Here is a 17789-nt window from a genome sequence, read left to right on the forward strand (position 1 = left end):
ACCATAAAGACAACGACGGAAAAATTATTTTAAACAGGCGTAAATTCAATTGCGATTAATTTAAACTCGTGAAAAACATTAAAATACAAACAATAATAATGGAACAGGAATGAAAATAAAAGAGCAGTGTTGGCCTAGTGGCTCCAACGTGCGACTCTCATTAAGCATTCGCTCGAACGGTGAAGGAAACATACAGAAATCTGAGGCCCAGATCTCAAATGGTTGTGTTTATTTTTTTATTTTATAATAATGGAACAAAAGTAGAGATATTTATTTTTTAAATAAACGGCGAATCGCAACTTCTGAAAAAATGACTTACATCACTGGCAAGACGCTCGTACTCTTCCATGAGGCGCTCGTTCTCCTGGTTCACCTTGAGCACTTTGCAGATGCGGTTTGCGGCGGTTTCAGCCTAGAATTATTATAAACTACATTAAAATAAATTTAAAAACATATTTTACGTCTAACACACTAAGCGTTTGGTTTGAAACTGAAAAACTAGTGTGTTAATTGGTTGTGAATTAAAATAATTAGAAAACTAGCCCGACTCGACCTATTATCCTGAATTTTTAGGCATAGCTGTGTAGATAATGTATCAATGTTAGGTACATTGATAAATGTATCAGGTTCGAGTCCCTAACAAAATTTGTAGAAGAATTTTCCAATGGAAACTGCGTGCTTCTATTGATATCTGGCCTCAACGTTTAACGGACTGTATTGCAGCCAATGGAGACAACTTCGAATAAGCTTTTTATATTTTAAATTGTTAATGTTTATATATAATACTAATACACTGTAAAAGTAATAAATGTTATTTGCAATAGAACATTTTTTTTCCTTTTTTTCAGTATTAGCGGCCAGACTAAGTATATTATAATAAATGATAATTAATCGGAATATTGATTTCCTTAAAAACTAAATTAGTCTAATCGAGGTCCTTTAAGTAACGTCCTCTTTTCTCTTTCTGTTAAATCGTGATTCCGCTGTCATGAAAAGAGACAGATGCGTACTGAAGTTATAACAGTACAATAACATTTATTTTTCTGAACAAGTGTATGACTTCCGAGTTAATATTATATAAAAAAAAATATTTATTTATTTATATTTTTTTACTTAAAAAATCATAAATAATAGTTAACAAAAAATTATGACAATGCCAATGAAAACAAACCTTCTGAGCGCCAGAGAAGCAATGGTAGTAGGAAGACACGTATGTCATGACGGCTCGCTCGTCTGGCATCGCCGTGTTCTGCAGATCTAGCAAGCGCACGCAAGCGACAATGGTTAGTACATGCTTTACTTAGGAAGGCTTTGACGCGTCACAAAAGGCTGTTGGAACCGAGAGACTCGACTGAGAAAGCGGACAAGTGTTGGGGTAGATCGAAGAAAATGGAGTTACGAGCTTAGATTTTTTTTGGCTCGGAATTTCACTCTAAAGCTAAGAAATAGATGCTCAATTTCTGGAATTGATATCATAAGATAAACTATAAATGAAATATAAACAAAAGTTTTAATTTACTAAATATCTTTATGAAATTGTTAAATTTTAAACGCCGTATTCTCATCAAACTTGTCTTCATAGATCTGTTCAAAACAATTTTTATTTATAAACTTGATATAATCAAGATTTTGAATTGAAGGATTCATCCGAGCTTTAGACTTCTTTCGAGATACTTAAATTTAAGAGCTCAAAGTAATAGTTAAAGCTTTTTTATGACTGTCGTTAAGGCTCCCATTTGGCTGTAAGTTAATAACAATAGGCATAGGGTTTAATAAAAATACACAAAATATCTCATGTCTATTAGTAGAAAACTTGACGCTTCAGCGTAAGTTAGGGGATTCGGTATTGAAACAAAAGATATTGCTATCTTACTTCATAAGTAACAACGAGAGCAGGACAACAATATCAAAGTTCACAATCAGGGTTTTTAAGAAAGGCGATACACTAAACATGCTATGAGTGACACACTGTCTGGCGTTAGGGCTCTCGATGCTAAGGGCCATCTCAAATACCTGTTGCGCGCCTTGGAAGGCGTGGTAGTAACATGACACATAGGTCATTATAGCGCGTTCGTCCGGCTTGGGGGTGTTTATTAAGTCTGCAATATTATTACGTTTGAGATTCTAAAGATTTCTTGGACAGTCAAATGTATACGCCGGCCGTAATGTACATATCGCCCAAACCAAAAAAGTTTGGTTTTAATCATACACAATATTACATTATTTTCCGTTTGAATAAAATATTATCGTCTATGCTAAGATTTCTTGATCCACGTGCGATAACTATCTTCATCTATACTCTATATGTTTTGGGATATAACAGAAATCAAATGTTATAAATCATTTAAAAAAAAACGTGTTTAATTTCGCCAAACATTTCTTAATGGTAACAAAATAACCATTGCGGACTCATCATAAAAAACTACATAGGCCCTTAACGTTCGATGTATCATCTATTAGAAGGACTCACCATCTGGATCCAACATGCGTGGAATATCAAGATACTTCTCGGCAACATCGAAAGCTGTGTTGAGGTTCTCGAGAGGGTTGTCCTTCGAGAGCTTGCTGTAGTCGATCAGGTCAGGCCTGTGCCTGTGGATGAGGGCGCAGAAGGCGAGACCGTCCTTGAATGACAGGTGGAAGTTTTGCACGTTCACATTCTTGTAGGGGGCGGTCTTGCGCTGACACCAGAGAAGGAGACCCTCCTGCAATTGAGAAATATTGAATACTTTTGAAAAAATACATCGTTTTATGCCAATGGAAAGTAAATTTATAATTACATAATTCATTTTTTATTTCGTATCATTACTGTAAAGTTACTATATTTAATAATAACTATAATGTTTGTTAACATTTAATTTTCCATAAAGACAAAAACTAAATAATTAAAATCACAAGGTTAACACATAAATTCTAATCCTGTATTTATTTTTTCCCCTATCATAAAATTTTCAGTTTTTAAATAATCATAACGCGACTCCATCATACATTTTTATTATTTAAGGAAAAACTATTAGCAAACCCATTGGGAACTAAAAGCAAAACGGAACTTGGCTTTCACAATGATTGATAACTTCATTTCAGTATGTACCAATTATATAGCTAATAGATATGAAAGAAGCTTGATTGATGTACAAAGTCGATGAAGCTCTACACACCCTCTCAAATTAACTCATTGTATGGTTTATGTATTGGACAAATCATTGCAGCCTAGTATGAAATGGCTGTGATATCTTTTCTCGACTGCATTAAAAGTTAGTACAGAATTAACATCATAAATACTATGCAATAACTATACTGGTCCATTCATTATTCCAGTCGTGAACAAATCGGTAACTTCGTAACTGATTTTCATTTTGATATTATCTAATCAACATCCTTTCGTCTGCATCAGTTTTAAGTAAATGTATTTTATTTATAACGGGATAAACGGGGGTTAATGTTATGTGATACCGCCAACGCCCATTATATAGAAACTCTCATTGATAGAGGGACTCGTGCGTTGTCGGAATTGGTACGCTCCATTCATAAAGGACCCGAATTGGTTAGGAAATAGATCGTTGGGTAGATGTTTATGTCATATTTTTATACTTTATTAAAGTTTAAGTATATCTAATTGTTATTTTTACCTTAGCGGTCATTTCTTCAACGGAGATGTCCTGAATGGCAAACCTAAGGATGATAGTCCAGATCATACCAAGTGTCATTTTTAGGTTACCATCGACGATTTCTTCAGCACCGATGGAGACCAGCTTCACACCTGCAATACGTTTGCAAATATATTATTTTCTCTTTCTGATTGTATAAGTGTTACTAATCATTCTTTCTTCAATGGGTCTATTTGATTGTTACATATATTTTAAATGAATATAAAATAAATAAATAGGCGGTGTTAATTTCACGCTTTAGCGTGCGGATCTCATCCCAGAGGTCGTAGGTTCGATCCCCGGCTGTGCACCAATGGACTTTCTATGCGCATTTAACATTCGCTAACGGTGAACGCTCGAACGGCGAAGGAAAACATCATGAGGGAACCGGCTGGCCATAGATACAAAATCACAATCATCTACAAAAAATCTCAGGCCCAGACCTAAAAAGGTTGTAGCGCCACTGAAATATTTATTTTTTAATAATCAATAAATAAAATTAGTTTATCAAACTTCGCTGTATACATAAAAAAGCTTTAAAATATTCAAAATTAATGAATACAACTGTTTAGGAAACCAAACCATTCATTTGAATGTTCGCTAGATTTGTTTGTAATAAGCAGGTTTTGATAAAAAAAACTCACCTTTGGATGCAATGAAATCAAGTGCCTTATTGACATTGGCGATCTTGTGGAAGCGCATTTTGCCACGGTCTGGCTTCGGCAGAGTTTCGCCGGATATCACCTCCAAGAGAAGCATGAGTTTCAGCCCATTGCGGAAGTCCTCGTCTATGTTCTCGATGCCAGTTCCGGCTTTGCGCAGGTGACTGTTGCACCATGCTGTGAACGTCTGGAAACGAAAATATCGATTTTAAATCGTGTTCCACAATAATTAGTGAATGAGTGTGGTGGTTTTGTGAGATGAGAGTTATAGATGTTGTGCGTAACATAGTAGGCCTCCTACGTTAATAATTCGTAAGTGTTCAATTGATACTGTTTTTCTTAAAAAAGGTTTTTCTAAACATGCACCTTGTACCACGGAATAATTGTAATCGTAATCTTGTTAACCACACACAGTGGAATTGATCACAACACAACATTGATTTAACACTATCCCTAGTATGAGACTAGGGTTAGATCAATTGTGTCACAGCTATATTTCGGTCACGAATAAAGTTTTATTATTTATTATAATTAACCTGACAAAACGTCCAACTTAAAATATTAGAATTTTAAAATAATATCGACTATATACCAATCAATAACAGATGCACAAGCAGAGTAGATATTTTTTATAAAATTGGGCAAACGGGCAAGACACTCACTTAATGTTAAGTAATACCAGAGGGTTCGCGAGTGCATATGCGGCCTTTTAAGAATTGGTAAAAGGCTAATTTAAAGGATAAATGAAGGCTTTAATAATTTTATGCTGCTTTAATGTTTTATTTATTAATTTAACGAAAGCCTAATATACTGCTATTTATTTTTAGTATTTAGAAAAAAATAACATTTATGTTTACCAAAATTGTCATATATTTTAGAAAAGATAACTTATATATGTATGATGTCACCACATCTTCAATAAATAAATAAATGCTTCATCATGTTCCTTGAGTCGCCGTAAAACTGAACCATCATTAGGATCCTGTTATAGTACGGTAGTAATAGTTGTAAATGGATAGTAACCCGCGAGTATGACCTTCAATTTATTGAAGTGGATTCGTGTTGAGAGGGGATTCCCACGTGCGTAGCACTGATCAATACTGCATTTGCAACGGGGACAAGGGAGGGTGCGACCCTCTCAGCCAAAACTCAGACGGTTATTGGTTTATAGCAAGTGGCTATGGTAATGCAGTGTGTAGGTTTTAAAATTAGAATTACTTCGACGATGTGAATATGTTCAATGGTTTCTTCGATGATATTTATTGTCTTTGATTTATTGATATGATTTAAATAAATACTACTTTGACAGATATAAGAGCGAATAAATTACTGACAATGTGATGCGATTTCTAAAACTCGCGATACGTCGAGTTATGTAAATAAGATACTTAATAATTTCGCATTTTGAAAACAATTTATTCGAAATATTAATAGTCGACATATTAATCTTAAATTAATTAATAAATCATGAAAACTAGAAACAAAATCAACTATTATATATATAAGATTCTCATATAATTGTTCTATTTTTATTTATTTATTAAAGTTTACCACATCATACATATAGTACTATGTAACAAACTCTTTTATCAAAAACGTATGAGAATTTAGGTAAACTGAAATGTTACAGGTTAAAATACATTTAAAATCAATATACCAGAAATGTTTGTTAAGTACAAATAAAATTACAAGCAAACATCGGATTTAGTTCGTGATAGGCAACTTAACAATATTTCTTTAAAATCACTCAGTCCAATACCGAATATATCCAGCTCCGGATGAGTTTTGTTTTTATGTAATAGCAGGTAAACGGGCAAGAGGCTCACCTGATGTGAAGCGATACCGCCGCCCATGGACACTCACATTGCCAGAAGGCTCGCAAGTGCGTTGCCGGCCTTTCAAGAATTGGTACGCTCTTTTCTTGAAGGACCCTAAGTCGAATTGGTTCGGAAATGCTTCAGTGGGCAGCTGGTTCCACATAGTGGTGGTGCGCGGCAAAAACTGCCTCAGATAACGCTCAGTTGTGGAACGACGGACGTCGAGGTGATACGGATGGTATTTTGTATTTTGCCTTGACGTCCGATAATGAAACTCAGCTGCTGGTATTAGACCGAACAACTCTTCTGAACACTCCCCATGGTAAATGCGGTAGAAGATGCAGAGGGACCCAACATCTCTACGCAACGCCAACGGATCTTGGGAAATAATATTAAAATATATAAAATCTATGTATTCGATAGATACATAATATTAACACCGGAATAAAATAAACAAATTTTGAAATCAAGAAGTGAACTTTTTGTAATCTTACCTAAAGGACTGTTGCAATATCTATTGTAAATAGTCCGCAAATGAGCAATTGTAGATATGAGAGCAGTACTGATGTAAGAATCATGTTCAAACATCACGACTATTCCTTTTATGTTATCTCAAAACATTGAGTCAACGAATACGTTGATAGGTTCCTCAGGGTTATAAGCTGACTATTGGAAGGTCATATTTGTTAAAATATATAGCTGTCAACTTGTGGCAGCGTCTCGCCGACCATGACTACTGTAGTTAGAAGCGACGACAAACCCCTTGTACAGATATTACCAATCATTTGTCATCTGTGGACGATCTTGCCACAGATAATGTTTTGTCTTAGTTATGATTTAGTTATTATTATATCTAATTACACAAAAACATTTATTACATAACAGTATTATGTTTACAATACTAAAAGCAGAAAACAATTAGCATTTTATTAAATTCCTGGATTCCATTTTGTTTTATAACAAAAAGTGTATCAATTGTCGCCGTTGAAAATATATTTACAGCAAACAACAACTTCAGCCAGTGTTTCATTAAAATGTGACTGACAAAGTGAAGAGAATTTACAGAGCATCATAATATTTATAACCTATATGTACCTACTTACTAGACCATAGGTTTTATTTTAACTAATATTGTTTTTATACCATGTATGGTTCTATGGTTTATTAATTATTTAAAGTTAAAAGTTTTTGTAGAAAGCAATTAGAACTACTGAATCTTTATTCATTTGTAGAAGTCATTTATTATAATTTATTACTTTAATTAATCGCCATCCTGCGAAGGGGCGCTATAAGCAGAAGAGGCTTATTAGGTCCTGAGCATAGAGCATCAGCGTGTAAGGAAAGTATCAGTAGAGTTTCAAGATATTCGATAGTTATTTAAAGCATAATTCAAAATCAAATAAAAAAAATGCCTTTATTTCTGCCATAAAACACAAAGTACTTACTGAATCCTATTAAAATTTATTTTGTTTAATTTTTTTACATGTACTAAGTTCTATTTCCGAGTTCTAAGTTCTATTTCTAAGTTATATTATTTTATTATTAAATATCTATTTCCTAATCACTTTGCAAGAAAGGCGTCCTCCAAGGATCTCCAGGTATCTCCGTAATGGAAGACTTGCATTCAGCTCGAGTCAAGTGAGTCGATTTCCAATAGGGGCTCCCCACCGAGTCGCCCTCATGGTCCATCGATCGTCTGACAGTCTTGCCACATGCCATCTTGATATATGCTAATTATTATTTTTATCTTGTCTGTATATTGCCAAGTGTGGAAGGCATATATTGGATATTTAAAGCATATAGTATGTTTATAAAATGGTTAGTAAAATATAGTTTATTGGCATTTAATATGCGATGGTCATCAGAAACCTGTTGACAGCTTATTTACCGGCTACTCTTTGACTGACACCAAACAATGTTGGCTACTTGAGTAATGCTAATTACATTTGACTTTTCCGAAGGTGATTTGTGAGACGTCTCCATACGCAATCTTTGTAATCCATAGACTAATCTAGACAGTTATATAAAGAGTCAAATGTCTTCTTGAAGGAAAATACTCTATAATGGATTTTGTTTTAATGAATTAAATATTTAGATTATTAGATTGCTCGAGGTGAAATGGTATTTCGCGATCAAAATACTGAATACGCATATTTTTGCTTAATTTATTTCCGAGACGAGATATATTAAGCTTAATAACAACATGAAATATCACGTGCCGACCGGTAAATTGGTAAAGGCAGCTGCAAAACAGGTGATGGAAGTAGGTAAAGCTACTTTTGTATGAAATGTAACCAGTTTACCACGCCTTTGGTTCCGGTGTTCAAGGTCGTTCCGATAATTCTTTAGCTTCATTTGTTGCGTTTTCTTGGCAATTGAAATCAGATTTACTGCAGTTTCAGTAGATTTACTTCACATCTTTTCCCGAATAATGGTTTTGGATAATTGTGTTGAATTTATACATGAATTTCCAAAGGATTTCCTTCGAATAGCAAACCTATACTATTTTAAGAAATCTTTAAACGAAACCAATGATAGCTCTCTAACTAAGCTCTCATTTGTTTCAAATCATACGAAAATGTATCTTTATAAAGATTATTATTGAAATAAAGCCTTTGTGTAGTGAAAGATCTAAGCTTACAAACTGCTACGATGTACAGTCTTTTTCTAGAATCTACCGCAAGACTTTTGCGATATGAAAGCACTGGTCAGCAATTACAAGGCTACAATAGATTGCGGGTGTAATTAAAGTAATTGTTACGTCTTTGCATTCTGTTATTGTTAGTTCACGTTTTATGGCGCATTCATTTGTAATCGCTAGACTCGGTTTCTAGTACTGTAAATAGCACATCTGCCCGTTTGTTTTATCATCTAACCTTGCCTTAGTGGTTGCCTACAGGTTTAAGCTACATGTGAGGACTAATTGGTAGGAGCAGAAGTCCACATTAAAAAAAATATAAGACCTAATGGGATAAAGTATACATGCCACTTTTTAAATTCTTTTAACAAACGCACTGAATTGCTAATAACATTATTTTCGGCTATATCAATATTGTACTAAATATTTTCATTTCCAAATGTAATAAATAGAGTTATCAATCACAAAATCATAGACAATTAATATCAATGAGTAACAGAAGTAATTTATTGCCAATGACACCGATAGAATCTTTAATATTTATTGCTAACTTTTCCTCATACTTTCGCTTTTAATTATAGCGCAAGGTCTCGTAACTTCAACCAACAAACGCTAAATTATGTTTCTAATACATTTAAACAGGAATTTAAAAATACATTTATAGAATTCATTTCTAATGTGTTTGTATTTGAATCGTTAATTGTGAACTCGTATTTATTCTAATGTTATATCACTAATAGTCTAATACAGATTAATACAGTGGAATAATGTTAATCACTCCGCTTTTACGAGTAACTTAATAGGATTTGTCAAAGCAAATACGTACACTGTGGTTTTTATTCCAGGAATCCATTGAAATGAATGAATATAAGTGTGCTTATTTCACAAAATGCGAGACCAGTCGTGTCATTCAATAAGCATTAAATAATTTACTTACGTCGAATTGAATAATTTATACATAGTTTTAATATATATAATAGACTGCTCAAGCCTCTTAAAGGGCATTCAACTTTATACTGACCAAAAGATCGCAGTTACCTTTTGTTTTCAATATACTTCTATGATACAATAATGTAATTTCTGAGGCAGTACAATTGCCATAAAGTTTCACCATATCTGCCATACGTGTTTTCGCGACATTATAGGCGGAGAACAAAATTTTCTAATAATTTGCTCAGACCGGGTATCGAACGCAAAACTCACTAATCACTTTGTGTTTATAATTAAATCAAATTAACAAACCTAGGACACATTTGGTCTGGGCATAAATCAGGTGATACGTGATATTAGTGATTGTGTCTGTCGACATTTCGATGCATAAGTGACCGGACTGCATTCTGATACAGTTTGTCATGACTCATCATCGTGGCGTTTTACGTGGATCATACCTGACGTAAATTTAGGAGTTATTTAAAACTTAAATCGGGTTTCTAGAATTTATGTATTTATAATAGCTTGCCAACGCTCGGCACACTCATACATTGGAACAAGACAAATAAAATACAATGGTTAATGTGACAAGCACTTATATTCAAACGACAAACACGAAGAGATATAATTTTTATTATAAAAATAAAGGAAATTTTATTTCAAAATGTTATATAGGGGAGTGCAACTGGATATTAACCTAGCTCGTAATCCAAATGCTCAATCTGGAGTGTGAGTTTTGGCCAAAATGCGGTCTTCTAAAAGGAGGGACAAATGGGCCGATGAGGTGGATTTAATAGATCTGTGATTTACAGTATGACATAATATAAATTAATATACAAAATTGCGAGGCTTATTTAAAAGCAATCTCATTTACTAGGCAACAAGAGTTTATAACGACCAGTCGGACAATTTTTTAATTAACTGCCATAAAATCCATAAACTCAAGCGAGGCATCAAAAACTTATAAAGTAACTTAGCAAGACTGTATTTTTAAACGAATTTGCATACGACAACTTTCTTGTACTAGTAGAACCGGTTGAAATAAACACAAAACGAAATGTGACACGCGAACTAGTTTCAATATTTTTAGAGATAGAGAAGTAACAAATTAACCTTAGTGTAAACTCGACCTCGTAGGAAGTTAGTCCCCGACAGGTGACCTAGAATGTGGATATATCTGCACGGTCACTTCTAAAATTATATTTGCAGGTGCCAGATACTCTATTATATTCCAAGTTTAAAAGCGTTTTAAATCAATGGTGGCATCACATGTCGAAATAATGTTATATCCTGAATTAGCATTCATTTAAACTGAGATAATGTAGTAAAAACTGAATATCTTTCTTGTTATTGCATGAAAACCAAGCGGCTGAGCTGAATTTTTGACGTCATATTAATCCACTTTTCTCTTATCAAAACGTTCGAGAATTTACATATTAATATAGACAGTGTCAACAAACACTGTATTTTTATAACACTTTCTAAGTTTGACAAAACTAGCGCGCATATGGTCGTTTTAACAAACACATAAATTTGCGTATTATGTCGCAGATTTTTCCAAACCAAAATCGAAAGAAATCGATAAACGAAGTTAGGTTAAAGAGAGTTGATAAACAATGTGATGTTCTGTGGTATGATTTAGGGCGTTTATGTTTACAAGGTCAATCGAATTTTTTATCTGTATCAATTTGAATTTAGAACACGGCCTTTATGACTGTGAACTGTCAGAATGACGATTAACTATTATTTATACCGGCGACTAATTTATGAACTAGAAATAATTCTAAAGAAGTCAAGCGTGACACTGGTACGTTATTGCTTTTGGCAAGAGTTTATCTTAGATGTATTTACGGATTTGAAGTTAAATTTTGAAAGTTGTTTAGAAAGCAAAGTTTTTTAAATATTATATTAATTGCTCCCATCATCAGTCATGAGTTATATAAATTCGGAAAACATCTGTTGAATTATTTAAAAGAGAAAATTAATTTTAGAAAGATGATAAATTATTCTTGAATACCTATAAAATATGAAACTTATGTAATATGAACTTTATGAATTATGGCACATAGTTAATATTTATGTAAATTTACAAAAGTTTTATAATACCAGTTAAATTATCGTATCACCATTAAAAGTGGCAAAAAGGTATTTTTGACAGTTACGATTATATTTGTGTTTATATGCTATATTATGCAGTTCAATTACAATCATTCGTCCCTTTCTGTCGAACTGTATTAACTATTATATATATTAACTCTTTGGAGAAAGAAGATAGTTAATTATAATAGCATTATATTGTATTTAGCTTACGCAAGTACCTCAAATTTTGTATGTACACGAATTTATTACATTATTTACACAATTACGTGATTCGTTAATTCCTCATGCCCCATATTCTTTAAAAAGAAGTTCATATCTATGCATTAAAATTAGAATCGGAGACACTTTTAAGTAAATACATGTGTCAGGGTTGCCAGCTCTTCCATAAAAATCTTACCACTCCTAATATAAAGACGTAAATTTGACCGAAATACAATTTAAAAAAAACCGTTCTTTACAACATTTGTTTTACGTTTTACAATTCGACAAATGTCTTACACCAACTGTAGTCAGCTATAGAGTATTCGCCGAGTCTTTCGAAGGAGAACTGTGAATGACTTAACAGTGTACATTGACTGGTAAAATACGCCGGTCGAAGTTGTAGGCGTATTGTACTGTGCCCACGGTAGTCATAATCGATCAAAATAATCACTCTTTGTTCTGTCACGTGCTTTGTTACCTCTCGGCTCAATAACTCGTTCACCGTTTAAATTGACTCATAAATGTCTATTAGCTCTCCGTTGCTTCGATTTAATATTGTGAATATTTTATAAGGGGTGTTTTAAATTACATTACAACGTTCTACAAGTCACAATGGCTGTTATAAATTCGATATTGAATCGTGTTAAAGATGTACTATGGGTGTAGAAACAAAATGATTGAAAGATTTTATTTTATGATTTATTTATTTATTCTTCTTCTGATTTATTCTTCTTATGGGTCCATGGGCGGCAGTACCACTCAATAACAGGTGAGCCTCCTGCCCGTTTGCCTCCTATTACATTAAAAACATCTGCCAAGGCTGCAATTCACACCTCAAACATAAACACTTATGTGCTTAGAGATACAGTATTCCTACATAGAACCACTATACCACAGGACACGATCAATAGACAACAATTATATATTTTATACACCGGAAGTACAGTTGTAAAAACAACATAAACATTCTGTTTTTTTTTTAATAACGCATAAGACTCCAACCGAAGAAAATCAATGCGAAACGCCTATTTATTTAAGTACGACTTGTAGAAAAATATATGTGATGTTTCGACGAGCAAGATATACTAGTTTAAATTATCCATACATAACAAAATACAGTATAATATACGCCTAATTAAGGTTCTATCAGATTTGGGTTTTAAATTTTTTATAGATCTTTTGTGTCTATAACAAATGTATATTTGCAATAGGGCCGATTTCTTTATTAATATTTCAACATTTTAAGTGATAATTAATGAGGATTTGTACATTTGCATTACACACTAAATTACTAATATACTAACTATCACGTTATAATAAAACTTATTTCAACATAAAATACTAAGTCTAAATGAAAGGGCATGGTTAGTTCACATGTTGATGAAATAGTATATATAATAAAGTATTCATGAAATTAATATAAAATCTCATTATTGCAATTAAGCTGGTGCTGAGAATTCAAAACAAAAGACGATACGATGCGCGTTTCGTTGAACCGTGAATAGCAAAGATTTTTTTATAGACCAGAGGGCAAATGGGCAGGAGCCTCACCTGGTATAGTGAAATCACCGCCCATGGACACTCTCAGTGACAGAGGGATCGCAAGTGCGTCGCCGGTGTTTTAAGAATTGGTATGCTTTTTGAGGGAGCCTAAGTCAAATTGGTTCGGAAATACTTCAGTGGGAAGCTGGTTCTATATAGTGGTGGTGCGGCTAAAACTGCCTTAAAAAAACCCTCAGTTGTAGATCGACGGACGTCGAGTTGGATAGTGTTATCTGTGTTTAGACCATTGATAAAAAAATTGATATACATGTTATACACGTACTACATGTACAAACGCGCTACCTGACAAAATATCTATTTTTATTGGCCATTTATATATAGACATATTGTAAAAACTTTATATTAAAAATACATTAACTAAATAACGAATTACTTTCTGATATTCGTTACTTATTTCTTGAACTGGCAATACCTAGCAACAGTGCGTTCGGATGTTAACAATTAATTAATTTAGGTTAATGTGTCTGCTAATAAATGACAACACCTGTGAAGGTGTTTCACTTTGGTTTATAGCCAAGTCGGTCAGTATCAACTCTAAAAATAATAAAAAAGTGCATACATTGCTTTGTCAATAGTTTCAGGTTCAATATGAAAGGAGGAATGTTTGGAGCAATAACTGTGTGATTAAAAAGAGTCACGTTTGTTCTGCTCGTCCTTCTTTCTCGTAGTTCTTTACGCTCTTTAATTGAGAGCTGTACTTCTGTTTATTTTGAAGTAATCTCACGTTGAATGAACGTAAAAGGCGCGCAAAGGTTAATGACCCATGATTTTGATAAGATTGTAAAAGTAAATAGCGGCCTTGTAAATATTTGTATTTTTTAATTTCTACTCGTCTGTCTGTCGTAAAAATGTCGGACCAGTTTCAAAATTATTCGTAACTATATAATGTTACACTAGGGATTTATATTAAATTAAATATTCCTTAGTGAAAATAACAGACATTAAAAGTATGCTGCCTTATAAACGTAGGTCAAAAAGATTGTGGTTCTTTTTATATGGAAATAACATGGTAACCATGGCAACAACCCTGATGTTTCACTACAGATATAGTGATAACGTGTAAGACCAGGTTACTCACAAATTGTGCTCTGTGTCGAAGTTTAGTATCTCCTTAATACCTGAAATAAGAATTTTATACGTTAATATCTAATTCAATACATATATCTAACTCTTGATTGGAATACATTGTTGAATTGCACTATAAATATCAGAATTAATATAAATTACCTAATTTAAAACCCTCTCTTAATTAAATCAATCTTATAACACTACTTTAAGCTCTCATTTGTATACCTAGTTAAATAGTGTGATATAGTTTAGTTTAGTTGGTTTATGGTTAATGTGAGACGTAAAATGCAAAGGCCAAGCTAGAATAGGCACGAAAAAGGCACAATAATTTTTATATTCACTTTTCCACATCTAAAATGTTATAAGAAACTAATGGTGTTTTTTGAAACACATAAAACTTGTTAGATCTTAGCGATTGCCTAAAAATAATATGAAGTATACGTATTTTCGTCATGATAGTAATAATTTGTCGTGTGGGCGAGAAAATCCGTGGTCTGGGATATTTTCAACTATTGAAGGTTATGAGTATGTTACTGAAACATCCGTACAACACAGATACTTCTAGAACAAGTTTTACATGTATTTAAAAATTGTACCAATTTCTATCTATAGGTATTACATAGCGAATATTGTGTATCTTCTTTATCTATGTATAATAATAAATAAGAGCGACATTTCAGAGATATTAAAAATATATATGTAGAATAAAACCATTCCTATTTCCATAAAATATCTGTAACCACTTAGTGGAACATCAAAAACCATGAAAAGATTTGTTAAAAATATTGAAGAAAATTTTATTTATTTTATATATATACAACTGTCTTTTTTTGCTTCACCAGACGTCACTATTTGACTTAAACGCCTAAAATGTCTGAATGATTGATTAAGAAAAATCTATAGATTCTATAAAATATAAAATAATAAAAAAATACAGTCAACCAGACAACTATCGTAATTTGAATTTGTCTCAACTAAGGAAGGAGATTAAAATACAGTCTCAGATCAGATCGATAACGCGCATACGCAATAAACCTACTTCGCTTACCAGTAAAAACTAAAAATATCTAAAGCACAAAAGTTCTCGCAACGTTCCAGTGTAAATATTCAGGAAATGAGGCATGATTGAGATGTTATAAATATTTCCCACGTAACTACACTAAATAAGGAGTTCTTATTACTATGTTGGTATTTATTGATTTATTTCGTAACTATACCTATATATAACAACAAATAATTATACTAAACATAGAATCACTAATTCCTTAACATGCACCTTGGACTCGTGTTGAAATCAATTAAAAAAAAAACTAAATTTGTTTACTATTAATTAAAAATTAGTCAAAGATGGAACACGTAATGTATCTAAGCCATAAGTTTTCTTACAAATGAAAATGCATTTATTTGCAGAAATGTATTATTAAAATTTAAACCTTCATATTTAATAAAGTCTCAGCAAAAAATAAGAAAATATGTTAGTTGAAATTGCCACCTTTGGCTTTTATATACTTAAATTTGTTTGGCCACGAATCCGTTCTGTTCCGTACTGTTTCCAAGGGAATATTCCCCACTATATACATTTTACTAAGGATTACCTAATTCGACTGCGTTGTGTGATGGTGAGAAAGAGTATTGACACCAAAATATCATATATAGAAAACGTATGTATTATGTAGTTTACGGTAAAAATAAATTTATAATGGGTTTACATGTTTTCATTTAACGATATTTGTATTGTATAAGATTCAGTCGAGACTTATGCCGAAATAGCCATCCGTCAAAAATCCATAGCCTTCATACTTAGTGTTAACTGCTAAGTCTCATCAGTTCAATTACGATGATTTCCTTCACTGTAAGTGTTTTAGCACAGAAATAGAAAGAAATCCAAAACTGCCTTCATACGCATGACATCGCTTCGTGTCAATTTGATTTTTATTTTAATATAAACAAATATTAATTTTATGCTAGACCATTCAGTACAATGTAGAGAGAGGAAACATAAACTTCAAAACAATAGTTTCCAGTAAATAACATTATAAGAAATGGCAGGTGAAAATCAATTGTATTCACTATCGATAAACCGTGTGAATCAATCTTTATGGAAAGTATGACTCTCACACTTTTTTAACTATAGATTTATGTGTATTTGAAATAACGCAACCACCTCGGATGGAAAATAAGTCCGTTTGGTTGTTTAACAAAAACATCACTTGGAATAATTAGTTTCAATGAAAATCGAACCCAGAATCGGAATCACGTGCCTTAACAACTTAGTTATATAGAACTAACTGTTAAAAACGTTCTACTATTTTCCAAAGTCTTATTAGAACAGGGAAGAAGGGAAGGTGAGCTTATGTTAAGTAAGGACCTGCGAGTGATTTGTCTGCATTTGTATTGGTACGCTCTTATTTAGTTCTGACAATCAAATAACACTGTCAGACTTGTATATTACTATAGATTATTTATAATAAAATAAATAAGCGTTTAAATATCTGTGATAATTTATTTTAAATGGCAAGTAGTACTTCTGTGACACACGCTGTAATTTTTAAGGCAAGCCAGTTTCTGATGAATGATGATAATGATGAATTAATATTTAGAAGAAAAAGAGTTTTAGTCCATAGATGTGATTCAAACGTACTATCGCAGGGTTGAGAGGCGCACGACACTAGGCCAACACTGCTCATTTTAATCTTAATAATCTATAGCATTAAAATTACATTTAAATATGTATAATTTACTTAAGTATTTCCTAAGTGTTATTCGTAAATTAATAATTATTTTCTATTTCTATAAAATAGAACGTTAACACTGAATTATGTAAATCTATTAGTATTGTTGATGTTAACTGAAAAACTGTTGAAACAATCCAATGTCATTTGACCTTCTCAATAATATTTTTCTCAGAAGTATTTTTACAGTCAAGGTGAAGAAACCTTACTCGAAATAAGATGTTTGAATTCTTTCAAATATCATTTGTCAATTATATCTACATAACGTAACAATACAATTGGTTTGATTTTGTCATAGATACATATTAAAGACTATACTCATACTCCGCCTGATTTTGCGTATCCAAAATTGCGCGTCTTGACATTACATACTTATTTGGCGGGAAAGTTACACCTATAAGTCAGATTAGTTTAAGTCAAAACTCGACAGA

The 17789-nt window shown here is 32.6% G+C and overlaps 1 protein-coding gene across 3 annotated transcripts in view; it reads right to left on the reverse strand.

Annotated features, from left to right (window-relative positions):
* LOC123715681 (alpha-actinin, sarcomeric) overlaps window positions 1–17789 on the reverse strand; it is a 36198-nt gene that overhangs the window by 6349 nt on the left and 12060 nt on the right. The window contains exons 2-7 of one of the 3 annotated variants that reach the window (XM_045670906.1): window positions 4292–4496; window positions 3630–3760; window positions 2471–2705; window positions 2014–2099; window positions 1172–1249; window positions 320–412 (exon numbers count right to left, since the gene is read on the reverse strand). In XM_045670906.1, the coding sequence (XP_045526862.1) occupies window positions 320–412; window positions 1172–1249; window positions 2014–2099; window positions 2471–2705; window positions 3630–3760; window positions 4292–4496 (828 nt within the window). Of the gene's footprint in view, window positions 1–319; window positions 413–1171; window positions 1258–2013; window positions 2100–2470; window positions 2706–3629; window positions 3761–4291; window positions 4497–17789 lie in introns of all 3 variants that reach the window. The other 2 variants (XM_045670905.1, XM_045670904.1) reach the window with 2 other exon arrangements.

The sequence above is a fragment of the Pieris brassicae genome, chromosome 10 (assembly GCF_905147105.1).
Source record: "Pieris brassicae chromosome 10, ilPieBrab1.1, whole genome shotgun sequence".
Taxonomy (NCBI): Eukaryota; Metazoa; Arthropoda; class Insecta; order Lepidoptera; family Pieridae; genus Pieris; species Pieris brassicae.